Genomic DNA, 27,464 nt, shown 5'->3' with positions numbered 1-27,464 from the left:
CAACTTTGAAAATAGGTTTCAGTTTAGCACTTAGATAGCACCCAGTACTATATCGGTACTAAGGCTAAAATATATACAATTGCTGATTACTTGTTACATTAGAGAGCGGTATATTTCCTTCTTGGTGTGTGTTTTATAGCGTCCCCGTTGCTGTGGTGATAGCTGACGCTTCTCTTTTGCTTTCAGAGTGAAAAAAAACGGATTTCAGAGACCGCGACATATACACACAGTGAGTACTTTAAAATAATAAAAACATGTTCTGTGATCATGTGCTAAGCACAGGGAGGCTTCTTTGATATTAAAGATAACATTGTATATAATAACACAAGAACTCTGCATATACAGTATGTGTCTCATATGTAGAAACAAAGACTTGAGGGAGGGTCCTTATTGTCAATCATGAATTAAATATCCAACAGTCTATTCTATAAATGGGGCAAACATGAATCCTTTTAGTCCTTTTGGTGACCGTGTTTAAATTAAAGATCCATTTTTCTTCCTTTTGAAGTAATTTTTTGTCCCAATCACCTGTACGTATGTTGGTAATAGGCGATCTATGCCCTGGAAAGGGAGCACCCCTGTATTGCCTGCATGTTGTTCTCTCACATGTCTTGAGATTGATGTATCATGTGAGTTTTTGATGGATCCTATGTGTTCCAGCACCCTCCTTCGCAGCTGTGTGCGGGTTTTGCCCACATATTTGAGGCCACATTTACATGTAATCATAAAGATAAAACAGCCGGTTTAATAATTAATGAACGTTTTGAGCAAAATTTTTAGTATCATCGTTATACGTGAATGTTTTACTTGTCATCATGAATTGACAGGCCTTGCAAGAGCCACGTTTGTAAGATCCTTTATTGTGATCAGTCAGCCAATTACTCCTACTTTGTCCCTTCTTCTGAAAATGGCTACGAACTATTTTGTTTCCGTGTCCACTAGGTTCTCATCATTTAAAAGGATATGCCAATGCTTTTGAAAACTGGTCCTCATTTCTCTCCATTTGGTATTGTATGTGATAACGTATCTGATGACTCTACCATCATCAGTTTTGTCATTTGTAATCGTTGCGAAGAAAGAGTCTGTTTGTGCCCAGGGCTCTTTGATATGCCCGTTTTAGTAAATTCTTACTGTAACCTCTTTTCACAAGAAATCTCACAGTTCTGGGGCCAAGGGAACATGAAAACAGAAAAAAGCAGCGGTCACTTTATTTTCCACATGTATTATCCCTGGCTTATGGTGCTTATGTAGTTACCAGGGACCCCACGGGTTCAGGGGTAACCAGAGGGCTTAACCTTTATTAGCCTGTCAATCCTCGTCCCTCAAGACGAAGGCTCTGAGGCAGGCACCCCATCAGGTGGCTCCGCAGACCTGGATATCCTGGATGTTTTCTTGTCGCTGGGAATGTCCTGTCGGGAGAGTCCATCTGCATTGCCATGCTCACTGCCCTTCTTGTGCCGGATAGTAAAGTCAAATTCCTGCAGGGCAAGGCTCCAGCGCAGAAGTTTTCCTTTCTCCCCCGACACACTCTGTAACCAGCTGAGGGGATTGTGATTACCGTAAAAGCTCCACCACACAGGTAGGGCTGTACCTTCTTGAGTGCCCACACGATTGCTAGGCACTCTCTTAATGGTGGCATAAGTCACCTCCCGAGGCCGCCGCTTGCGGCTCAGGTAGACGATGGGGTGCTCACCCCCGTCCTCGCCTACCTGGCTTAGTACAACACCGAAACTATAGTCCGAGGCATTGGTCTGCACCACGAACTGCTGTAGTTGGGGGCTGCCAGGGTGGGAGTGCTAGCCAGGGCAGACTTCAGAGCCTGGAATGCCTCCTCACAAGCGGGAAACCAGGTAACTGGAACCGAAAGTTTCTTCTGGGTCAGGTCAGTCAGGTGTTTTGGCCAGGGTGCTGTACTTCCTATAGTAGCCAGCAGTGCCTAAGAAAGCCATAACCTGCTTCTTTGTTCGGGGCACTGGCCACTCGAGAATTGCCTCTACCTTAACCGGCTCAGGCTTGAGATGCCCCCCTCCTACTCTTCCCGAGGTACAGTACCTCTGCATCCCGACTAGACACTTCGATGGTTTGAGTGTCAGCCCTGCTTCTCCTATCCTTTTCAGCACAGTGGCTACATGCACTAAATGGGATTCCCAGGCATTGCTAAATACAGCTATGTTGTCCAGGTATGTCCTTGCGAAACCCTGCATCCCTTCCAGTAACCTATTGACGAGGCTTTGGAAGGTAGCCGGGGCATTCTTCATCTTGAATGGCATAACTGGAAATTCATATAAGCCGCTTGGAGTGATGAAAGCTGACTTCTCTTGGGTCACTAGGATTTGCCAGTACCCCCTGGACAAATCCATGGTAGTCATCCTTTGCCCCCACGAGCTCATCTAGCAGCTCGTCCATGCGGGGCATGGGATAGGCATCCGATACCATCTGGGTCTTGAGCTGCCTGTAGTCAACACAGAACCGAGTTTCGCCTCTGCTGATACCAGATAGGCACTCTGATCCCCGATATGGGTCCTGCCCGGCTTATCCATGAACAGGTCCTGGTACTGGTCTAGCATAGCTCATGCCTGCATCCGCTGGAGTGCATCGAGCTGGGGACCTATCCCTACCTGCTCCACTGTGCCCCCTGCCTAGCTTCCCTTAGGAGGTCGGGCAGAGCTTGGCTCGCCGGATCCCCCATCGGTATGCTACAAAACCATCACTGATGCCACACTCTGGAAGTACTCCTTAACCATATTAATATAAGTCCTATGTCTTCCTGTCTCTCTATCTATCTAACTGTACAACATAGTTGCACTCATTCATCCTCCTAAGTACCCTATACGGACCAGCCCAGGCAGCTATGAGTGTGTTCTGCCGAGGGGGCTTCAGAACAAGCACTTGCTGCCCAGGGATGAACTGTCTATTATGGGCATTTTGATCATACCAAGTCTTCTGCTTGGTCTGAGCATCCCTGAGGTTAGCCTGTGCCAACCCTATGAGTCGGTCTAGCCGGTCTCTGAGAGTTACTACATACTGTAGCACAGAACATCAGTAGTAGTATTCTCCCCTTCCCATCCCTCGTGGAACAGGTCAAGCGGTCCATGGACCCTGCGACCGTATAGGAGCTCAAAGGGGGAGAACCCAGTGGACTCTTGCGGTACCTCTTGGTATGCAAACAGCAAATGCTGTAAATGAGTCTCCCAGTCTCCTTGTTCAGCTTCTACATAGGTTTGCAGCATCTGCTTCAGGGTACCATTGAACCACTCACACAGTCCGTTTGTCTGGGGAGGTGTGACGGAGCGGCCTATAGGCGAGGTCAAATCAAATTGCACCCATGTAATTTTTAGGGTAAACCAAACTTGAGTGATTTTATTCTCCACAAAACAGCAACCAAAACATTGGGGCTACTTTCCTTTTAAGGCAAAACACAAAATCATAAAACAAACACCTACTCCTTTCAGGAGACTAACTAAACCTTGCTGTGGCCATTTCTAACGACAGCTGGCCAACTAAGCTGGTTACCAACTCCAAACCATATAAACCATATTAGAAAGACAAGGGAACAATGTATACAGTCTTATCTGATTGATGCTGGTCCGGCGTCTTCGATTTCTCCAACTGCAAGATGTCCTTTTACCCTTTTCTGGTACAGCTTCACTGCTGGGTGAGGCTGTGGGTTCCTCACGGTTGTCAGGCAAAATGTTCTGGTCAACCAGCCTGGATCCCTGCAGGCGGGCGCTTTGTGATCTGTGATCCTCTCACAGACTCCAAACAGGGACAGTGACAAGTTCTCATTTCCTGCCTTTTATACCTGTTCAATCAGGAGTTTAATTACCTCCACCTCTCAGTTCAGGTAGGGAACCCGACACCAGTGCAGTTTCCAGCCTGTAAAAGGAGTTTAACCCAGGGACTCCTTTACAGGGTGGTAATGGGTTGTGCGGAGGGTTGGCACCCCACACGCCTCCCAGAGACAGTGGAGCAATTTAGACATGAATTGGCTCCCCTGATCGGTTAGAATCTCGATAGGGATTTTCTCTAGGGTAGGTTTGCCTATCAGTGCTTCTGCCACCTTCTTAGCTTCAAATCGAGGACAGTGCCACAGCCTCAGGGTATCGGGTTGCAAAATCGACCATCATGAGGATGCAGCGCTTCCCCGTCCCGCTAGGGACCAGAAGGGGTCCCATTATATCTACCACTACCCTCTGGAAAGGTTTACCTATCACCGGTAGTAGTTTCACGGGGATCCTCATACGGTCACCCGACTTGCCTACCCTCTGACAGGCATCACAGAAGCGACAAATATGCCACTGCCCGTGATGCCCCCGGCTAGTAGAAACGCTGCAATGGCCGGGATTTAGTGTGGGCAATCCCCTGATGCCCCGCTAGTGGGATGGAGTGGGCTACCTGCAACAACTGCTGCCTTTACTCCCTGGGTACCACTGTCTCCTACCAGTCCATACCCTATCTTTGTCTTTTTGACAAGGAAAAGGCAAACTCCTGCTATTTAGTCTGCACAAACTCACTTGGCTCAACACAGGTTCATGCAACTTTACCTACCTCTGTAATAATGAACCTGGTATATACCTCAACTTTGTTCTTTCTCGTGGTCTCATGGAAAGGTTACTCTCTCTATCCACTACAAACTCCTCCCTCCTGGCCCACACCCAACATCACCATACACCCTGGATTACTCAAAAGCCTTGCACTATCTAGTGAAGTTGGTGGAGATCTCTGAAAACCAGCACACTGCTCACTGTAAAAGCAAACATCACAAATGTACAACTTGCCAAACAACTACTCAAATTTCTACTCATAGTATTACTCTCTTTTGCAGGTGATATTGAACTTAACCCAGGCCCTCCTTTTTTAACTCTGTCCCATACCCCTGTCGCTCACATAAATATCTGGAGCCTGCTGCCCAAACTGGATGAATTAAGGGCATGGTGCCTTATGTATAAACTCAAAGCCATCGTTCTCACAGAAACATGGCTAACCCCTAAAACCCCCGATACAAATATCGCCATTCAGGGATACTCCATTTCTAAGAGGGATAGGTCAAAGAAAGGAGGAGGAGGGGGGTTATTTTATATTGCAGACACCTTACAATTTACACTGTTAAATTGCCCCCCGTCTTTTGAAATCCTAGTTGGCAAAATTTGCCTCCCCTTTTCTAAGCCCATCTTGGTTGCTGGCATCTACCGGCCCATAAAGCCCCTCTCCAGTCCCTGACTGATATCACCCAGTTTGTTGGCTCTATTTCCTCTGAATGAGAAGAGTGAGCTGCTAGTTTTTGGGTATTTCAACTTCAATTGGCACGACCCTAAAAACCACAAAATCCAGATACGTACAAATCAAGTCACTTAACCTAACGCAACTCATTTCCCAACCCACAAGGAGACACCTGAAATCTCACAACCATTCCTTGCTAGACTGGATTCTCTCCTCAAAATCGCAGCAGAAACCAATCCAGATCCGAACCAACGCTAACACCACCTTAACTCCTGTTACTAGTTTTAAATACTTGGGCATATGGTTTGACTCCCATTTAACATTCGGGATACACATTGATACCCTGACATCCAAAACGTATGCCAAACTAGGTGTACTTTACAGGAACAAGTCCTCCCTAAGTCTGCTGGTCAGAAAGAGTATCGCACAGCAGATGCTAATGCCAATTATCGACTATGGGGACAGAGTATACGGCTCGGTACCCCAAACCCACCTTAGCAAACTTGACACCCTCTACAATTCAATTTGCTGTTTTGTTCTCCAATGCAACTACAACACACATCCCTGCGAAATTCTCAAAGAACTGGATTGGTCATCACTAGAGTCTAGGCGCAAAGCTCACCTTTCCTGTCTTGCCTTCAAATACTTTCTGGGTAAGCTACCCACCTATCTGAACAAGCTCCTCACCCTTACCACATGCAGCACTTATCTGAGATCTTACTCCAAAAGACTGCTCATGGTCCCAAGGTTCAGCAAAGTATCCGGACCCTCCTTCTGTTATCGTGCACCCCACAACTGGAACAATCTACCATAGACTCTCACAGCCACCACCAGTCTAAGTTCTTTCAAAACTAAAGCTGTCTCACATTTTAATCTGGTCTGTAACTGTTACATACGCCTATAATATATATTATCTCTAACTGTGCATTTTATGTCTTGTACATAATGTATACCCTGTTCACTTATGTAACTGTATTTGTAACCATGTATTCGTCATCTTAACTCTGTGCCCAGGACATACTTGAAAACGAGAGGTAACTCTTAATGTATTACTTCCTGGTAAAACATTTTATAAATAAATCTGGAGCCCCAGGATTTTGCTTCCGGTACAAGAGCCAACGGTACCAGATATACCGATCCGACCCACCCTCAGAGGCAGACTCAGATGCCCAAAGTCTCATACCCTCTAAGCTGAGATCGGACTGCACTGCTTCTCTGAACTGGGTACCCAGCTCCAGCCACTCATCCTCAGTCACTTAGTCAGGGGGTGGGAAAACAGGGACTTTTACAGGGAGGTCAGGACACGGTACTGACTCGGTATGGCTTAACTGGTCAGTCTCCGCAAGAACCGCAGGAATCAGTGGTCCCAAATGTGGCCAGGGGTACCAAAGGCTCCCCTGCCTGGGCAAGTGCCTGACTTTGGCTCCTTGTGACTGCAGCCACAGGAGCATCTTTGAGTGCAAAAGAGCAGATGAGGTGTTCTAGGTCGTTGTCGAGTAGCACCTCGGTATCCAACCCTGGAAAAACACCCACATCTCTTATTCCATGACCGGCACCCCAGTCAAACACCCGGGCGACTTGGATTGACCGAGGTCCCCGGTCTGGCATGGTGATCTGTATCCCTGGTCCAGGGTGCAGATCCTCTGGGCTTACCATATCAAGTCGCACCAGAGTAACTGTAGCACTGGAGTCGATCAGGCCGGCTGCCTGGAGAGCTCCGATGGTCACTGGTCTCAAATGCTTCCCCCTGGACATCATTTGCTTGCAGTCCGACAGCTGCAACTGGGTGCCCATCTGTCTCTACTGCTATGCCGCCTGTAGAAGGTGTAGGGGCCACCGCCTTTGTCCGTTGCTGGACAGCTGCTTGCTGCTTCTTAGTTGGTGCCAGTCCCACGGAGGCGACTGGTTTGGCTGCTGGAGTGCGTTTCCCCAGTTGGGGGTAGCTGGAACGCCGCAGGTCGTGGCAGTTGGGCTTCAGGTGCCCGCTCTGCTTGCACTGGTAACACCGCGCTTCATGCGTAAATCCTGCAGGCTTTGCTGTCTTCTCCTCAGGGGGAGGCTTGGTCCTCCAATTCGGGACAGCATTGGAAGTCGCTGCTGGCTTACATGCCCGATTTGGCAGGAGCCGCGGTAGCTGGTGCCACCCGCGTCAGGTGCCGAGGTCTCGGGATTAATGCGGTACCGTCTCAGCAGAACCGTTTTCACATACTTGTAATCCTCACTTGCATCTGATTTGATTGCGTCGTATGCCTCCTGTGCCCGGCTGGTCAGCTGTGGGGACAGGAACTTGACCCATTCGACTGGCAGGAGAGAGTACCGCTGGCATTGCTTCTGAAAGCTCCGCAGGAACCCATCAAGATCCGTACAACCGTTTATCAACTTTCCAAAACTCTGGTGAGTTATCTTGGGTGGACGGTACTGAGAGTAGTCCCGAGGTGCGCTGGGCATGGGGGATGCCGTGGGTGGGGAGGAGGGGGGTGGTTGTTTAGCTTTCATCCACTGTATTCTCTTTGCTGGAGTAGCCCCCGGACCCAAAGCTGCTACTATAGCCATAATATCCTCTGGGGAGCGAACCGGGGTCCCTGAGACCACGGGTACCCCCTGAACCACTGGGGCGACCTGAACCGGTCCCCCTGGCTCCATTCCTCGACTCTCTGCAAAGGCAACAGCTCCCGCCAGGTTAGATGAACAGGGGAAAAACTAGGAGCACAGCAATGAAAAAAGAGAACTGGAGGCCAAAATGAAAAAATAACAAAACATTTATTGGGACATGAACTATTTAAAAGAGAAACCTCTAACACGTTTCTCGCATGGTGCGCTTTATCAAAGAGTAGTTTCAATGGTCTCAAACAAACTCTTATATGGAAAACACCCTCAAAAGCACCGCCTACCTGTGCCCAGGTAAAAACAACCCCCCAGGACACAAATCCCCTGTGAAAATGAAACACAGGAAAGGTCGTAATGCTCCGAGGGAAGAAATCCACAAAGAGATAACGAACAGGTAAAAATGCAATAAAAAAGACCAAGAAAAATAAAAAAATCAATAACACATAAATATCAACTGTGGAAGCATAGAAATACATATGTCCAAATCTATAATAAATAATCAATATGTACATAACTCATTAACTCGTTAACTTGATGCAATATAGCAGAATATAAACCATATATTCATATCAATCTCACTGAAGACAATAAATTTGATCTCGGGTAATAAATCTGCCAAAGTTTAAAATAATCGGAACACATGTATAGAACATAATATGCTAGAGAAACACATGTATAGAACATAATATGCTAGAGAAACACATGTATAGAACATAATATGCTAGAGAAACACATGTATAGAACATACAGTAATATGCTAGAGAAACACATGTATAGAACATAATATGCTACAGAAACACATGTATAGAACATAATATGCTAGAGAAACACATGAAAAAATAAAGAAATGAATGAAAAAAATGAATGAAAAAAATAATAATAATAATGAAGGCTAAAAGGAACTGTCAGACACAAAATATATATAAATATATATCTTATATGATCATATGGAAAGCTGAACAGGAATTTAAGTAAATATCTTAATGATCAAAAAATCAGTCAATAATATAAAGCAGAAACATAGCAAGCAAAATTCATAGAAAATGTTTTAAATCCCATTCTGTATTAATTCCTGCAGGAAATAATGTATTTAAAGAGTGGATCCAAAACATCTCACGCTGATTGAGTAGTTTTTGTCTATCACCCCCTCTTACGGGCATAGACACAAGTTCAACAACTGAAAAATGAAAGTTTGATAGACTGCCCAAAGGACAATCAGTGACATGTTTAGAAACTGGTAACATTGGATCTTTTCTTTTTATGGAACGAATATGTTCCATAAACCAAAAGATAGTACCAGCACTCTCTGTCTCACAGCTATAGATATAGGCGAATACCAGTGTAGGGAATATGAATAATTTAATGACACTAATAATAAACTGAAAATATAGCAACAATAGCCAAAACGCCAATGCAAGAATAAATATCACCATAGAGAAAATCAAAAATTAAAGGGGGTAGAGGGGAAAGAAGGAGAAGGGGAAAAAAACATGAAAGAAGAGGAAAAAATCACAAAAATGGAAAAAGGAAAGCAAACTAGGGGGGCGACGTTTCGAGGGGTGACCTCTTCTGCTGTTTCGAACAGAGAGCAACTTTGAAAAGCCCGCCCTAGCTTCATCGACTCAAGCCACAAAATCGCCTGGTTCTCTGACTGGGGCATCTCCTTTCATACCTTCCGACCAATAGAAACAGGCTTGTCTCTAGCCTGACGTCAGAGGAGGAGGCGGGCCAAGCCGGCATGAAAAGCCTGAAGGGCGGGAAATATGGATTAGCCAATGGGGAAAGTGCCTATGCGCGCCACTTTCCCCAGCTTACCCAATGCCACCCGCTGGGCAGGCTCCAACAGGTCTGGCAGATACAAAAGGTGTCCACACTGGGTGCCCTTTGTTCTCCAGACCTGGGCAATCGCCTATCCCCGCTGAAATGTTTTTTTCACCTCTGGACAATGTTTAAGTACCTGGTCTCCCGTGACAGGCGTATTTACTGGTGGCAGCGTGTGTGATCTGAGCCTATGTTGTAAAATCTTGTGGGGTCTTACAATATAGTGAGAGAACTCGTAGATTGCGAGCTTTCCAAACCAAAGGTAACTTACACACGTTTTGCAAAGCAGAGGAAGTGCAGGTTCTCTTTGTCACCTAGCTTAGTGCCTGCGGGCGAACATGGATCAATTATCAGGACGATTCCAGTCATGGGACCGTGCCAGGGTCGTTAGCCGGTGTGACAGCTATGGTTTACCGACGAATGGTCGGTTTAAGATACAGCTGGAGGAGGACTTGGAATTTCATGAAGCCCGAATTGTTTCACCGGAGGGGCATGGCCCCTCATCTGCAATTGCAGTGGTCACCAGTCAACCCGGGGCGCAGGAGGTTATTCCAGCCCTGGTGTGGGAAGGACATGGGGAGGGAGAGGATGACCAATTGGATATTAGTGGACTGGCTCTAGGGAATGCAGAGGGGGTAGTCCCTGTGGCTACCAGACTCTCCACCCCTAGACTCACCGCACTCCTTGCTTCATGGGGAGAGGGGGCTACAGCAGATGAGCGGATTCGGATGCTTGCAGCAGTGCACGGAAAGCCCCCCGGTCTCACCTTGTCAACGGGGAACAGGATATTCCCCGCGTGGACCACCACCGCTTCAGCAAGTTTTTTTATGGCACAGACCAGATCGACAGATTCTTAACAGACTTTGAGACTGAGTGTCGAAGGTACAGAGTACCACAACGGGACTGGATTTTGCGACTTAACCCCTTGTCTGGTGTGGCCAAACAGACATTTCAGGCTATCCCAGGAGAGGATGGCGATGACTACAGTCATGTAAAAACTATGTTGCTGGCACAATACTCCCTGACCCCAGAATCATACCGGAGCAAATTCAGGACGGGATAAAAAACCCCCGGGAGTCCTTGTCAACTATTGATCCCGCATGGCATTGCATGGGACCCAGTGGGTGGAGGGTTGTGGGATCACCAAGTGCCACACGTTACTGGACTTGTTCTTCCAAGAGCAACTGCTGCAGCAGTGTCCCTCGGATGTGAAGGCATGGGTTTTTGACCGTAAACCTAAAACCCATGTGGAAGCTGCAAAGCTGGCTGATGAAAATGTGACCAGCAGGACTTTAATCAACAAGAAAGTGGCTCCCAAAGATGTGGCCATTCTGGCCAAGGGAGCCAAATTCACCCCTCAGTGGACGCACAAGCCTGCAGCAGAAGGCGATGCACCCAAAGCTGCAGAGTTTAAACATGAAAGGCGGTGTTATTCTTGCAACAAAGTCTGTCACCTCAGACCAGACTGTCCGGACTGTGACAAGTCCGGTGGACCCCATCAGGGGCAAGGCGCTTCAGCTGCGAGACCGGTTGCCCGTGTACACCTGGCACACACACAGGAACCAAGTACTGCCGTCGGGCCATCCCTAAGGGAAACGTCCACGGAGACCCCTGCACTTGCTACTCGGGACCTTGCAGAGGAACATCAGGTTGCACCAGTCGGGGTGCAACCCAACAATGTCCGACAGAAGCATCTGCGTACAGGGACCATTGGGGACCGACAAGTAGCCGGCTTGTTGGACTCTGGTGCCACTGTGACTCTGACCCGATATGGTCTGGACAGAGGATTTGCTCCTGGGCACCGGGATGCAATTGACCATGCCAGACGGAGGACCGCAGTCCATCCAGGTTACCCGGGTCTTTTTGGATTGGGGTGCTGGACGTGGCATGAGTGAGGTGGGGGTTTTGCCCAGGTTAGATGCTGAGGTCCTACTTGGCAATGACCTGGGGCACATCGGCTGTAATTTTGCAGCGATCACCAGGAGCCAGTCATCGGTGATCGCACCTACAGAATCCTCCGTCCCCCTGCATTTGGAACCAACCGTTCCTGGAGTCTCTGAGGAGACTGGACAGGTAAGCCAGACTGGGTCGCAACCGTGTCCCGACTTACTTTCTCCCTTACATGTCCCAGTGTCCCCCGACTTGGCGACTAAGGGTGGGTGGCCAGAATTAGGGATGCGGTGCGGTCTGATCCTAGCTTGGAGGGCATGAGACTTCGGGCGCCCGAGTCTGCCTCCTCCAGTGGGTCAGATCGGTACTTATGGCACCGCAAGCTTTTGTACAGGGAGCAGACGGATATGGGTCTAGATAGGGTCTGGACCGGTAGGCGACAGTTAGTGGTACCGAGGGAGTATAGGCAGCAGTTACTGCAGGTAGCCCACTCCATACCGCTAGCGGGGCATCAGGGGGTAACTCGCACGAGAGCCCGGCTGTTGCAGCGTTAATTCTGGCCGGGGGCATCAGGGGCTGTGGCAGATTTCTGCCGATCCTGTGATGCCTGCCAGCGAGGGGGTAAGGTGGGCGATCGTGTGAAAGCACCCCTGAACCCACTACCGATAATTGGGGAACCTTTCCAGAGGGTAGCTATAGATTTAGTGGGACCCCTCATGATCCCAAGTTGGTCGGGCAAACGCTATATCCTAACAGTGGTGGACTTTGCCACCCGGTCGGTACCCTGAGGCTGTAGCGCTAGCCACCATCGATGCTAGGGCAGTAGCAAAAGCATTGTTAGTGATCTTTACTAGAGTTGGGTTCCCTAGTGAGATTCTAACTGATCAAGGGTTGCAATTCATGAGTGAATTGCTACAGTGTCTCTGGGACGCATGCGGGGTGAAGCACCAGCGTATGACCCCTTACCACCCCCAGACAAATGGTTTATGTGAGAGGTTCAATGGCACCCTGAAGCAGATGCTTCAAGCTTTTATAGAGGCTGAAGGGAAGGACTGGGAGATTCGCCTGCAGCATTTGTTGTTTGCATACCAAGAGGTACCGCAAGAATCTATCGGGTTCTCTCCCTTTGAGCTGCTTTATGGTCGCAGGGTCCGGGGACCTCTTGACTTATTCTGTGACGGATGGGAAGGGGAGACTACCAATACTGATGCTTCTGTGCTACAGTATGTGGTAGATCTCAGAGACCGGTTAGAAATGCTTATGGGGTAGGCACAGGCTAATCTCAGGGAGGCTTAGAGCAAGCAGAAGACTTGGTATGACCAGAACGCTCGTAGCAGAACATTCATCCCAGGGCAGCAAGTACTTGTTCTAAAGCCCACTCGGCAGAACAAATTAATGGCTGCCTGGTCTGTTCCGTACACGATTCTCAGAGTGATGAATGAGTGCAACTACGTTCTACTGTTAGGGTGTGAGACAGGAAGAACGAGGACTTTGTATTGTATGTCTTTATTTATATAGCTCCATTAATGTACATAGCGCTTCACAGTAGTAATACACATGGTAATCAAATAAATAACAGATAATATAAATAACAGATCATGGGAACAAGTGCTTTAGACATAAAAGTAACATTAAGGAAGAGGAGTCCCTCTCCGAGGAGCTTACAGTCTAATTGGTATGTAGGGAGAACGTACAGAGACTGTAGGAGGGAGTTCTGGTAAGTGCGTCTGCAGGGGGCTAAGCTTTATGTATCATGTGTTCAGAATATCCACAGTGCTATTCATATGCTTCTTTAAGCAAGTGTGTCTTAAGTTGGGTCTTAAAGGTGGATAGAGAGGGTGCTAGTCGGTACTGAGGGGAAGGGCATTACAGAGGTGTGGGGCAGTCAGTGAAAAAGGTTTAAGGCTGGAGAGGGCTTTAGATACAAAGAGGGTAGAAAGAAGACATCCTTGAGCAGAACGCAAGAGTCGGGATGGTGCATAACGAGAAATTAGGGCTGAGATGTAAGGAGGGGCAGAAGAGTGTAAAGCTTTAAAAGTGAGGAGAAGAATGGAGTGTGAGATGCGGGATTTGATCCGAAGCCAGGAGAGGGATTTCATGAGCGGAGATGCTGAGACAGATCTAGGAAAGAGTAGCGTGACTCTGGCAGCAGCGTTTAGGATAGATTGTAGGGGAGACAGGTGAGAGGCAGGAAGGCCGGTCAGCAGGAGGTTACAGTAATCTAGACGGGAGAGAATGAGGGCCTGAGTCAGAGTTTTAGCAGTCGAGCAACAGAGGAAAGGGCGTATCTTTGTTATACTGCGGAGGAAAAAGCGACAGGTTTTAGAAATGTTTTGAATGTGAGGGGCGAATGTGAGAGAGGAGTCGAGTGTGACCCCTAGGCAGCGTGCTTGGGCTACTGGTTGAATGATCGTAGTTCCAACAGTAATGTGGAAGGAGGTAGTAGGGGCAGGTTTGGGAGGAAGTATGAGGAGCTCTGTTTTAGCCATGTTGAGTTTAAGGCGGCGGAGGGCCATCCAGGATGATATAGCAGAGAGACATTCAGAAACTTTGGTTTGTACAGCAGGTGTAAGGTCGGGTGTTGAAAAGTATATTTGTGTGTCGTCAGCATAGAGGTGATAATTAAACCCAAAAGATGTTATTAAGTCACCTAGAGAGAGTGTGTACAGAGAAAAGAGAAGAGGTCCCAGGACAGAGCCCTGGGGTACCCCCACAGAGAGATCAATAGAGGAGGAGGAGGTGTTAGCAGAAGAGACACTGAAAGTACGATGGGAGAGGTAGGATGAGATCCAGGATAGCGCTTTGTTCCGAATACCAAGAGTATGGAGAATGTGAAGGAGAAGAGGGTGGTCCACGGTGTCAAATGCTGCAGAGAGGTTGAGTAATATGAGCAGAGTGTAATGACCTCTGTCTTTGGCAGCATGGAGGTCGTCAGTTATTTTAGTGAGGGCTGTTTCCGTGGAGTGAGCAGTGCGGAAGCCAGATTGTAGAGGGTCACGAGAGAATAGGTGTTGAGAAAATGGAGCAAGCGAGAGAATACAAGACGTTCAAGGAGTTTAGAGGCAAAAGGCAGGAGGGAGACAGGTCGATAGTTAGAAAGACAGGTAGGGTCAAGCTTGCTGTTTTTGAGTAATGGTATGACTGTTGCATGTTTGAAGGAGGATGGAAAGGTTCCAGAGCAGAGGGAGGAGTTCAAAATGTGTGTGAGCGTAGGGATTATAGTAGGAGCAAGAGGTTTTAGGAGATGGGAGGGAATGGGGTCAAGAGGGCAAGTGGTAGAGGGAGAAGAGGCGATCAACAGCGACACATCCTCCTCTGAGACAGTGGAAAAGAGTCAAGGAAGGCAGGAGGAGAGTTAGGAAGAGATGTAGGATGGGAGGAAGAGACAGAGGGGATATTCTGACGTATGGATTCCACCTTTTCCTTAAAATAGTCAGCAAAGTCCTGAGCGGAGATGGAGGAAGGAGAGGCAGCTGAGGGTGGCTTGAGTAGAGTATCAAAGACATAGAACAGTCGGCGTGGGTTAGACTTGTGCATGTTGATTAGTGAATAAAAGTAGGCTTGTTTAGCTTGCGAGAGGGCAGAGTTGAACCAGGATAGCATAAATTAGTAGTGAAGGAAAACTGCGAGAGTATGAGATTTCCTCCAGAGGAACGAGTGGAGGAATGCAGCATGCGCATATGGGAATTTAACCAGGGTCTAGGGTTAGAAGGGCGAGTGCGGCAGAGAGAAAGCGGGGCATGTAGATCAAGAGAGGAGGACAAGGCAGAGTTGTAGTTCCTGACCAGGTTGTCAGGGTCTGTAGCAGAGCTGAGAGAGGAGAGGGAGGATCGTAAAGTGGAGTCAAAGTCATAGACTTATCACATAAATATGATAAAAGAGTACTTTGCACTGAGTGTGGCATCTGTGATGGCTTCCACCGATGGGGGACACGGTGAGCAATGTTCTGCCTGACCTCCTAGGGGAATCTAGGCAGGGGGGGCACAGTGGAGCAGGTAGAGATAGTGTCCCAGCTCAGTGCACAGCAGCGGGTGCAAGCGCAGGCAGTGTTAGGGTAGTATAGGGTTCTGTTCACGGACAAGCTGGGCAGAACATATATAACCGATCACCCAGTGGAGACGGGCGATCAGAGACCCCTGCATAAGCATGCCTATCGGGTATCAGCAGAGATGAAGGGCAATATAGAGAGGGAAGTTGAGATGTTGGCCCTAGTGTAATTAGACAGTCTCAGAGCCCTTGGGCTTGACAGTGTCGGATGCGTATGCCATGTCACGCATGGATGAGCTGCTAGATGAACTCACGGGGGCATGGTATCTGACTACCACGGATCTTTCGAAAGGTTACTGGCTGATCCCTTTGACCAAGGAGGCGAGGGAGAAGTCAGCATTCATTACTCTAAGTGGCCTCTATGAATTCTTAGTGATGCCATTTGGGATGAAGAATGCCCCGACTACCTTCCAATGCCTGGTCAATCGATTGCTGAAAGGGATGCAAAGTTTTGCACGTGCATACCTGGACGACATTGCAGTGTTTAGTAGTTCCTGAGAAATTCACTTAGTTCATGTGGCTACGGTGCTAAAAAGAATTAGGGAAGCAGGGCTGACTCTGAAACCTACAAAGTGTCTAGTGGGTATGGCCGAGTTATTGTATCTAGGGCACAGAGTGAGGGGTAAGCACCTTAAGCCAGAACCAGCTAAGGTAGAAGCCATCGTTCAGTGGCCTGTGCCCAAAACCAAGAAGCAGGTCATGGCTTTTCTAGGCACCGCAGGAAAATACTATAGGAAGTTTGTTTCCCAGTATAGTGCCATTGCAAAACCCCTGACTGATTTGACACGTAAGCAACTCCCAGTTCTCGTAGCCTGGTCTCCTGCCTGCAAAACTTCGTTTCAGGCATTAAAGACAGCACTGGCTAGTGCACCTATTCTAGGCGCACCAGACTACTCCAAACCATTTTTAGTGCCGACCAATGCCTCGGACTATGGTATCGGTGCGGTACTCGGCCAAGTAGGGGAGGAGGGGGGTGAACATCCTGTCGTGTGCCCGCGTAGGAAATTGCTGCCCAGAGAAGTGGCTTATGCCACCATTGAAATAGAGTGTTTTGGCAATTGTGTGGGCTATACGCAAGCTGCAGCCCTATCAGTATGACCGAACATACACCGTGATCACGGATCACAACCCCCTGATTTGGTTACAAAGGGTATCTGGAGAGAATGGTAAATTGCTCCGCTGGAGCCTTGCAGGAATTTGACTTTTCCATTCAGCACAAGAAAGGCAGCGCGCATGGAAACGCTGATGGCCTCTCCAGATAGGACATGCCGTGTGAACCTAAAACCTCAAGTGTCAGGCCAGTTAAACAGCCGGACAAGGCGCTCGTAACAAAGCCTGCATATTGAGGTAGGGAGGTGTGAGGGTGAAGAGGTAACTAGGCTTATTAATAAAGGTTTAAGCAGTAATAAAGGTTTAAGCCCACCCTGTTACCCCTGATCCATGTTTGGGGTTCTTAGAGTGTCAGCTCTGGGACCCAAGTGTTGCAGGTAACCGGGACACAAAGGGTTAAAGTATCACCATAACCTACACGGGGCATAAGGGGTTAAATTTATCCTCGCACTATATATATCCCTAGTATAAAGGGACCCTGCCCAGGTCACCTTAACTCCAGTATAAGGAGTTTGAGGGTTACTCCAGTCCAGGATAAGGCTGTGACAGTTTTAAAAGTAAAGGGAAAATGTTTTACTTTATACATGTAACATAAGTCAGGGTCTTTTCATCTCGGGATCAAAGGGGAATTCCTGCCCCCCCAACAGGTTGGTGCCAGCCATTCTCCTTGAAGTCCCATAGATCAAAGTAACACTTGTGCCCTAGGTGTGAGCAAGCAGATGGGCAGGATAACATCGTTAGAGGCTAGCATCCTGGGATGTTGTCACCTGCCCAGACTTCCAGGCACTGAGCCTGCGGGGGCTTAGAATATTAAGTGAGGCAAGATGGCATTTTCCGCACATGCCCTCATTACTTTTCTGAAGCCATAGGTGCCAGCTTCATAAACCTGGCAAAGTGTGTAATTGGCCAGAGATGAAATTCCCACGCTCCAAATTGGCTGTAAGACTGCAGGGATGACTTTGAAAAGGTTATAAGATTGTCAGTTGCCAGCCAGAGATCAGATTTGATTTAGAGAAAGATTTGAGATTTGAAAGAGATCAGAAAGACCGATCAGACCTGTGATTCTGTCCACAGATTGCAACCTCCAAGAACGGGTCAGACCGGACCCAAAGACGCTTTGCTGACATTGCAAGGAAAAAGTTTGACTAGGAAAGTCCGTTTTGTATCCCAGTTCCCAAAGTAAGTGTATTTCCTTCTGCCTATTGTAATCCAATGTGTGTTTGCCTGTTACTAAGGAATAAATCACAATTTATTTTACTTATTGGTTTTGCTCAGTAATGTGATCCCGGTATAAATCTGTAAGTACCTGGTCTCCCGTGACAGGACCACACTGCTGGTTTGCATATTTGTCCTGTTGATGCTTGTGCCTTAAATGCCCATGAAGTGGCCATGGCCCTTGTTGAGTTGGCTTTCAGATTCAAAGGTGGATTTTGTCCTTTGTTTTCATATGCTTTCCTGAAACATGACACAATCCATTTGGATATCGTCATTTTGGACGCTTCTTGTCCCCTCCTTTGTCCTTCTGGAATGATAAACAATCTATCTGATTTTCTTATTTCCTGCACCCTCTCAATATAGACTTTAAAGCATCTTACCACATTATGATTATGCAGTCGCTCATCCTATTTATTACCAGGTTTTGGGCAAAATGAAGGAATTACAATTTCTTGATTTTATATGAAATTGAGAAACTACTTTTGGTAAGAAATGGTACACCGGTCACAATACCGCTTTATCCTGGTGGATGATTAGGAACAGTTCTTTACAAGACAAGGCTTGTAATTCTCCCACTCTCCTTGCTGATGTAATTGCTATCAGGAATGCCACCTTCCATGATAATAACATCAATCCTATTTCTTCTATAGGTTTAAAAAGGAGCCATGGCCAGAACATCCAGTACCAGGGATAGATCCCATGCGGGCACTCTGTTCTTAAATTTGTGGTCTTTACCTCTTGTAAAAACCGACAATGAATCTCTCAGTTGCTAGATTCTTCTCTGACAATGCCGATACTTGCACCTTCAGTGAACTGAGACCTCTCTCAAAACATTCTTGTAGGAATTCCACTAGTGTCACAATCTTTGAAGAAAAAAACTTCTGTTTTTGTTTCACACACCAGTCCTTGAAGCATAACCAAATTCGGTAATATACCTTTAATGTAGATTTTTTCTTCGCTTCCATCAGGGTTTTTATTGTTCTATCTGAACATCCCTTTCCTCTTAGTGTTTCACACTCAATTTCCAAGCCACCACGGCCCATTGGTTGGGTTCTGGGTGATATACTGGTCCCTATTGCATCAGTCCCTTGATATTTGATAGATGCCATGGTGTATCTATTGCCATGTTTATGAGATGGGCAAGAAATAAAACAAAATCTACTGTAAGTGCAGCAGAATAACAATGGGAAAAAATGAGTTTCCAAGATCTTGGCTCTATTGAAATGACTACTTACAAGATGTAAGAGTCAAAACAGCAGGGTTCGTCGGTTGGTGGGGGCTGGACCTTCAGTGACTCCTCTCCATTGCTGGAGAGGAGTCACTGAAGGTCCAGTCCCCACCAACCGACGAAACCGGATCAGACGCCGAGCCGTGCGGTGATGCAGTTGAGCAGAGGCAGAGACGGATGAGCGCGGAGAGTTGCGGGATGGTGAGTCAGCTGGCTGTTGATATCCTTTGATACATTTATTAAGTGTGACATGCCCGATTTTATCCTATATATTGTGAGTGTATTTTCTACTTAGATAAACTTTTTTATACCTTGGTTGATCTGCGCTATGCCAGTTTGTTCTCTCTCTTGCATTTGGGCCATACCCTCCTGAGTACCTGAACCACCTTGATGACAACTACATCACATACCCACCACTGACTATTAGTCAACCCTGCTGTTTTGACTCTTTCACCTTGTAAGTAGTCATTTCAATAGAGCCAAGATCTTGGAAACTAATTTTTTCCCATTGTTATTCTGCTGCACTTAGATTTTGTTTTATTTCTTGTTTCTTCCCCATGCTCCCCCTGGATTTCGTGTCTACTACTGTAACCTTTGGGGACGAGTGAAGACTACCCCTCCCAGTGGGTCTGAGCAGGGGGGTAAATCGTATATACGCTAATTTATTTCTGTGTTTCACTTATTTCAAGAGCATTATTCTGTTCACTTATTAAGTGTTCATCCCTTTTATTTGTTTGCGCCTGTTTTCACTTTATCACTATACTATGAGATGGGTAAACCATGGTCTCCTCGGCCAATATGGTACCACCAGTATCACTTCTGCTTGATCGCTCCTGATCTTCCTCACTATCTTTGAAATGAAGGGAATTGGATGAAACGGATACGCCAGTTTCAATTGCCACTTGAAACTGAGGGCATCTATGTGTCTTGCGCTCGGATGCAAATGACTTGCACAATAATTTTCCACTTTTCGATTTTGATGAGAAGCCATTAGATTTCTGGCTGCCCCCAACGTTCTTCCAGCCTGTGGAACACTCGTTTTTCTAATGCCCATTCTCCTGGATGAACTAGTAAAGGATTGGGAGGAGCGCACGAACCGAAAGGAGCAGGAAAGGGCCCAAAATCAAAATATATAAAAAGGGTACTTTATTGTGTCATGAGACCCATCCAACGCGTTTCGAACGTCACAGAGTTCTTTATCAACGCTGTGACGTTAGAAACACGTTGGATGGGTCTCATGACACAATAAAGTACCCTTTTTATATATTTTGATTTTGGGTCCTTTCCTGCTCCTTTCGGTTCGTGCGCTACTCACAATCCTGTACTTCTGCATATCAGCATTGAAAGCTGCACAACCAGCCAGCCACACCAAGGAACGTGAGTACTTTTGCTACAAGGGGAACCTACCAATGAGATTGATCGTGGGTGGTCTTGTACTACCCACTACCTGTCTTCAGGAGGACTGTACCCATTATTGTTGGCTGCATTACTACTACTCTACATTTGTGATTACGGATTTCCTTTGGATGTTGGTTCTAGCACTACATCATTATTTGGCCTGGCATTTGAGCGCTTTTGCTACTTTTTCTATCCTGGATTAACTAGATTGCGGCTGAGAAATTCTGCTGTAATATTTTCGGGCCCCGGAATATGTATGGCTGTTATCTCTGTAACATAGCCTTCTGCCCATGCCAGAATCTCTGACGTTAGCTTCAGTCTTTTGCTCCTTGTTCCACCTTTCTTGGCGATATATTTTACTACCGCCCTGTTGTCTAATTGTATTCGTATATTTCCATCTTTTACCTGGCTTTGGAATGCTTCCAGCGCTTTCTGCACTGCCTTTAGCTCCAACTTGTTTGATGGTAACTGTTCTTGGTTTGTCCAGGAACCTTGTACCAGCAAGTCTCCCATCTGGGCTCCCCAACCTGGGCTGCTTGCGTCTGTGGTAATTGTTACCCATTGTATCTGGTGTAACGTATGCCCTTTTAACAGGTTCTGAGTATTTTCCCACCATTTTAGTTCTCTCTTTGTATGTGGGTCTATATAAATCTCTTGTCTTACATCCTAGGGATCTCTGTTCCACGGTTGTAAGAAGTTTTGTTGCAATGGTCTCATATGTAGACCTGCCCATTTTACTACGTTTAAGGTTGACGTAAACTTTCCTAGAAATTTCATGCATTCTACTGCTGAAGACCTGTTCGCTGTTCTGAGCTTTTTTGTTTGGATTGCAATGTCTTGGATTCTTGTCTCTGGTAATCTCAATTCTTCTGCTGTGTGGAACTCCACTCCCAAGAATTTTAAAGACTGAGTTGGAATTAGATGGCTATTGTCGATGTTTATGATCCAGCCATGTTGTTTTAGAAAAGACATGACGATGTCTTTGTCTTGTATTAGTTCGCCTTGACTTTGTGATTTTATCAGAATTGTCTAGATACGGATACATTTCCACGCCCCTTTTTCTTCTGCGACCAACACCTTTGTGAACGTTGTGGGAGACGTCGCCAGTCCAAACGGCAGAGCCGTATATTGATGGTGTTGCTGGTCTATCATAAATCTGAGAAATGTTTGATGTCTCCTTGCTATAGGGATATGTAAATAGGCATCTTTTAGATCTATTGATATCATCAAATCTTTTGGTTTTACTAACTGAATGATGATGTTTAGTGAAATCATTTTGAATGTCCTTACTTGTAAATAAGTATTTACGGTTCTTAGATCTAAAACTGCTCTGCAACCTCCTGATGCTTTTTTTTCAACTCTCTCAGTTCTTTGTACACTAATCTAAGGACTCCCCTAATTTTCGTTAGCGACCCTTTACTTCCTCCAGCTTCCGTAATGACATCAGTATCTGGCATCTGACTCCTGTCTGCTGAGCGTTCCATGCTGCAGCATTGTCAGGGCTCCTTCACACCCTGTGTGCCGTTGCACTGTCGCTCTGACGTCAGCCCAATCGGAGCGTTTTGGCTCTCGCTCCCTCAAGCACGCGCCCGCCAGTGGGAACGTAGCACGTGCGCCCACGTTTGCACGTGCTAAGCACTTATTTGGGAGTCCCTCACCACTGCATTCTCCGACGCCTAGGTGGTTTAACAATGAGCCTTCGACTGCTCAAACAGCTACTGCTGTTCTACCCCCAGCGTTCACACACGCTTCCTTGGGGCTGCCCGGTCGCACAGGCCTCCGTCGTCACCCTGCAGGGTGCGCCAATCGGAGCTTCAGGGTAGAGAGGCTGAGATCCCTGGTGTGAGTGCACTAATTACAGTCAGGTGAGTCTTTCCTTTAGAAAATAACAAACCCTGCTCCTAGCTGTAGGAAAAAGACTAATCTGCATGTAGTGAGAGGGGCCTGTATGGCCTACCTGCAAGAATCAATTTCCTTTCCTACTAAGCTGAGGATAGTTAACCCTACCGTGCCCACTGCCAGGGTGAACAGGAAAAGTGCTTTATACAGATATGAGTGAGCACTCAATTAGAAGTAGAGCTCAAAGCTAAGTATGCTGTGACCAATTAGCTGGTTTAGCTCACACTGCTACATCTGCTGCAAAGAAAAGCAGTGGTTGTGGGTTCTGGTCTTTCTAGGTCTGACACCATTCCAGTCATTATGGTGTTTTAAGCTCATCAACTCTATATAGTTGGTATGGAAATAATTTTAGGAATTGTGGGATGGGACTTATTTAAATATACTTTACATATCTATTAGCATATAGAGCTCCCAAGCTACCTCAGGTGTGCTCCATATGCAGCACAGGCATTTCTCCCTAATTTAATTGGAGAAAGATTTGAGGGAATATATACAACTGGAGACACTACTAAAATGGAAGTCGCCCCCTCCTCCTCCTCCGTCTCCTCCTTGCTTTGCATAGCGTCTAGAATTAAATGTAAAACCCTAGCTATGACAGGAGACCAGAACACCCGGATCAAGGCACCAGACAGGACAAAGCATTTCAATAAAGAGTATTTATTCCAGCCGGAGCCAGTAAGCACTGCACAAAATCACAAACAGATCTTTTACTCACCGAGACAAGGAATACGGGGGGAATCCCAGCTACCTGGGTGCCAGGCACCAATTCCAATGTTTACCCAGGTTTTGCTTCCACTCCTGTGGGGATCGAGACTGCCCAGACCTCTCTGGTGCAATTCACGAGAGAGCACTTTCAAATCTCCCGCCTTGGTTAGGCTCCCTGTCACGTTTTCAGGTGTCTCCGGCACAGCCGCAAAGCACACTGCTTAGTTCACTCTCCACGCCAGGATCAGACTGAGCTTTGGAAGTGAAATTGGCAGCTCTTTACATAGATCGCGGCCTCCACCAGAAACTATGGAGGAGGGCTGCCAACTAATCAGAACATTAATGCCACAGAGACCTGAGTCAGTTGGGGCTTGGACCCAGACCTCAGGTTTCAGTTTCAGTCAGATACCTCTTGTTTGAACATTGTCCCCCATTCCCTCTAGATTGAAAGCTCTCATGAGCAGGGCCCCCATTACTTCTTTGTATCTGTTTGTGCATGTTTGTCCTTACTTGTATGTAACTGATTATGTAATATACATAACAAAATGTACCCCATTGTACCACACTGCAGAATATGTTGGTGCTTTACTAATAAATTATGATAATAATATTACCCGGTACCTGGCATACCCGCCCATAATTTCAGTACCTGGAAATTACCCAGACCCCGCGAGAGGGGCATGGAACCCTGTGCCAGGTAATTTCCATTCTGCTCTGCTCCCTTTGTCCTCCTTTTTGGAATGTGGCAGGAGCAGAGCAGCAGAAGACTTTCCTGCAGCCGGCGCCGGAGGGTGTGGTGGACCACTATGGAGGGTGAGGAAGACCATGGTGACATCCCGGTGGCTGTGGGAGCAGCAGATGACATCCATCAGGCGGTTGCAGCAGACGACGTCTCTCTTCAGCCGGTGGTAGCAGCTGAAGACATCCTTCACAGCTGGTGCCAGTGGGAACAGAGGAATATGTGACCAGAGCAGGAGCATTACTATAGGACAACTGGTGAGGAAAGGCACAGGGAAGTCGAAGCGCTCCACCCCGGCTGTCCAATAGTAACGCTCATGCTGCGGTCACTTGCTAGCACCGGCTGTGAAGGATGTCTTCAGCCACGGGAGCAGTCACGTCCTCTGCTGCCACCACCTGATGGATGTCTGCTCCCACTGCCACCAGGATACAGCCGCAGTCCCCACACCCTCCGCCGCTGCCAGCAGGTAAGTCACAACTACCTAGCCGGGTATTTTTTTTTCCGGTTACCCGGTCATTTTTGGGACTTGGTGCAACACTAGAGGACATATTTATTTCCACTTATGAGACATACTGTCGCGGCCGAGTTTATTCTAACCTTTACCCGGTCTCGGCCGCGACAGATACCGGGCGCGCGCCGTGGTGTGCCGGGCGCGCGCCGGAGCCTCGGAGGATCGGTCCTCCAATTGGGGCTTCCCCCTCCCCTCTCCGGGTCCCCCGGAGCCCCCCACCGCAATCCCCCACATCGCGGGACACCAGGGCTCCCTTCGGGGAGCCCTGGGCATGCACGCCGTGCGCGCACGCTCCCGATATAGCGTGACCGCGCATCGGTGACGTGCGGCACGCCGAGGGAATTCACTGCAAAAGCCGGGACACCTCGCGGCTTGCGGCTCTAGCCGAATTAGAATAAACAGTGTCACCACTCTAGATGTAAAATGATTCATTTGGGTGTTTCTTTGCCTTCCTCTGGGTGATTGTAAATATAACTGTAATATAACATGTAACTTTAATTATATGATTCAGTATCTGGCACAAGTAAAATTTTATAAGGGTCAAATTCGGTGAATATTTGTCTCTCATCCAAATGTACTTTGTTGCATTGCAATGTTACATTAATACATTTTCTCACCACAGATTATCTGCAGCACACGACTGATCTGTGAACAAGAAGCAAGATAAGAAATGTCCCAAACATCATAAATTACAGAGGTGTTAATGGAAATATGTTTTAAGGACTTCAACATTGCATAAGTCTGTATGAGAACTGGAAGAAGTTTACAAGAAACTCGGCAGAGCATTCCTATACATCAACTGCATTTTACTAAACTTACAGACACCACAATACCAGACAAGACAAAGAGAGTGTTTAAAGAGCAAGGGAATGAAAACCTACAGTGGGAAATGCAGTAATGTTATACAGCAAATAATCCATACAGGGAAGAAATCCTATAACTGCTCTGAATGTGAGAAAAGCTTTAATAAGAAATCAGCTCTTGTTAGACACCAAAGAATCCACACAGGGGTGAGACCCTATAACTGCTCTGAATGTGGGAAAAGCTTCATTGATAAATCAGATCTTGTTAAACATCAAAGAATCCACACAGGGGTGACACCCTATAACTGCTCTGAATGTGAGAAAAGCTTCAGTCAGAAATCTAGTCTTGTTAAACACCAAATAATCCACACAGGGGTGAGACCCTATAACTGCTCTGAATGCGAGAAAAGCTTCAGTCAGAAATATAAACTTGTTACACACCAAATAATCCATACAGGGTTGAAACCTTATAACTGCTCTGAATGTGGGGAAAGCTTCAGGCATAAATCAAGTCTTGTTGCACACCAAACAATCCACACAGGGGTAAGACCCTATAACTGCTCTGAATGCAAGAAAAGCTTCAGTGACAAATCGAATCTTGTTAAACATCACATAATCCACACCGGGGTGACACCCTATAACTGCTCTGAATGTGAGAAAAGCTTCAGTCAGAAATATAAACTTGTTACACACCAAATAATCCACACAGGGTTGAAACCTTATAACTGCTCTGAATGTGGAAAAAGCTTCTGGCATAAATCAAGTCTTGCTACACACCAAACAATCCACACAGGGATGAGAGCCTATAACTGCTCTGAATGTGGGAAAAGCTTCATTCAGAAATCAGATCTTGTTAGACACCAAATAATCCACACAGGGGTGAGGCCCTATAACTGCTCTGAATGTGATAAAAGCTTCAATCACAAATCTAATCTTGTTAAACATCAACGATTCCACACAGGGGTGAGACCCTATAACTGCTCTGAATGTGGGAAAAGCTTCATTCAGAAATCAGATCTTGTTACACACCAAATAATCCACACAGGGGTGAGACCCTATAACTGCTCTGAATGTGGGAAAAACTTTGGTCTTAAATCACATCTTGTTACACACCAAAAAATCCACACAAGGGTGACACCCTATAACTGCTCCGAATGTGAGAAAAGCTTCATTCGCAAATCACATCTTGTTAGACACCAAAGAATCCACACAGGGGTGACCCTATAACTGCTCTAAATATGAGATAAATCACTTACTGAAGTCTCCCTATAACTATTAATGTGAAAATATACAAAATACCAACAACAACAAAAAACCACAAAAAAAATATTTTGGGGAAATGACAATTGCCAAAAGCTTGCCCTGATATGCAGTTTTTTGGCAGCAACACTGTGACTGCATAGATTTCAAACTGGTATATGTAGGCATGCGTTGCACTTTAAAGGGGTTATTTACTGTGATAGGGCCAATCAAGAGAACAAGGGACAGAGTTTTTTTTTTATATTATATAGTGACAGACGGCCCTCTTTTGTAGCGCTGACGCCTGTCGGGGCTCTTCACGACAGTCTTCTAGGGTTATTTAGAGAAACAGAAGGATAACACGTAGCATTATAGTGCATAACTCGGGCTTCTGCCTGTTTTATTTCATCCCAGTAGGGGACTGCAGCTTTAACAAATACACATTGGGCTCTCAGCCATTAACCCTTTAGCAGTTTACTCATATCAGTGACTCTCAATATTTCTGACACACTGTCACTTTAAGAAACAAACTCATAAAATGAAATGCCTACTCCTATCAGGTGACAGACTAAACATTGTTCCAGCCCTTTCTATTTGGTTGCTGGCAGCTAAGCTGGTTATCCACTTTAAATAACAATCATGTATAGCGAAATAACATTGAGTCTTATCTGTGAGAGGCGGACAGTGTCCAAAGAGTCCAGGCAATTCCTCTGGACAGTGAAAGTCATGAAAGGGCATCCACCCCGAACTGGCTACAGGGGAGCAGCGTGCCCCTAGCCGCCAGGCTCTAGAAGAGAGAATGAAGCAGCCAAACTAACTACAATTAATACCTGTTCCTTAATTAGGAGAGCAGGTGAGGGAGAACTAGACCCATTGTAAACTGTGGACTGGACTTTCTATGCCACAGTCTCAGCAAATGTGAAACTGTGGAATGGATAATTTTTTCTCTTTTTTCCACTTTCTGTCTTAAAACCGGACAGACAGCTGCCTAATATTCTGGGACTATGTCACTATATATATATATATATATAT

The 27,464-nt window shown here is 46.6% G+C and overlaps 1 protein-coding gene across 2 annotated transcripts; it reads left to right on the top strand.

Annotated features, from left to right (window-relative positions):
- Positions 1–108: 108 nt before the first annotated feature.
- Positions 109–27,464, top strand: LOC142485935 (uncharacterized). Of its 2 annotated transcripts, XM_075584599.1 has the most exons (4): positions 170–229; positions 943–1,011; positions 17,770–17,874; positions 25,013–27,464. In XM_075584599.1, the coding sequence occupies exon 4, from the start codon at positions 25,260–25,262 to the stop codon at positions 26,418–26,420; it is 1,161 nt and encodes a 386-aa protein (XP_075440714.1). In that variant the 5' UTR covers positions 170–229; positions 943–1,011; positions 17,770–17,874; positions 25,013–25,259; the 3' UTR covers positions 26,421–27,464. The 2 variants fall into 2 exon arrangements, with proteins under 2 accessions (XP_075440713.1, XP_075440714.1); XM_075584598.1 differs by lacking the exon at positions 943–1,011 and having other exon boundaries at positions 109–229.

This window comes from Ascaphus truei, unplaced genomic scaffold (assembly GCF_040206685.1).
Source record: "Ascaphus truei isolate aAscTru1 unplaced genomic scaffold, aAscTru1.hap1 HAP1_SCAFFOLD_668, whole genome shotgun sequence".
NCBI lineage: Eukaryota > Metazoa > Chordata > Amphibia > Anura > Ascaphidae > Ascaphus > Ascaphus truei.
The sequence above is the reverse complement of the archived record's forward strand: the minus strand, read 5'-3'. Positions and strand labels throughout refer to the sequence as shown.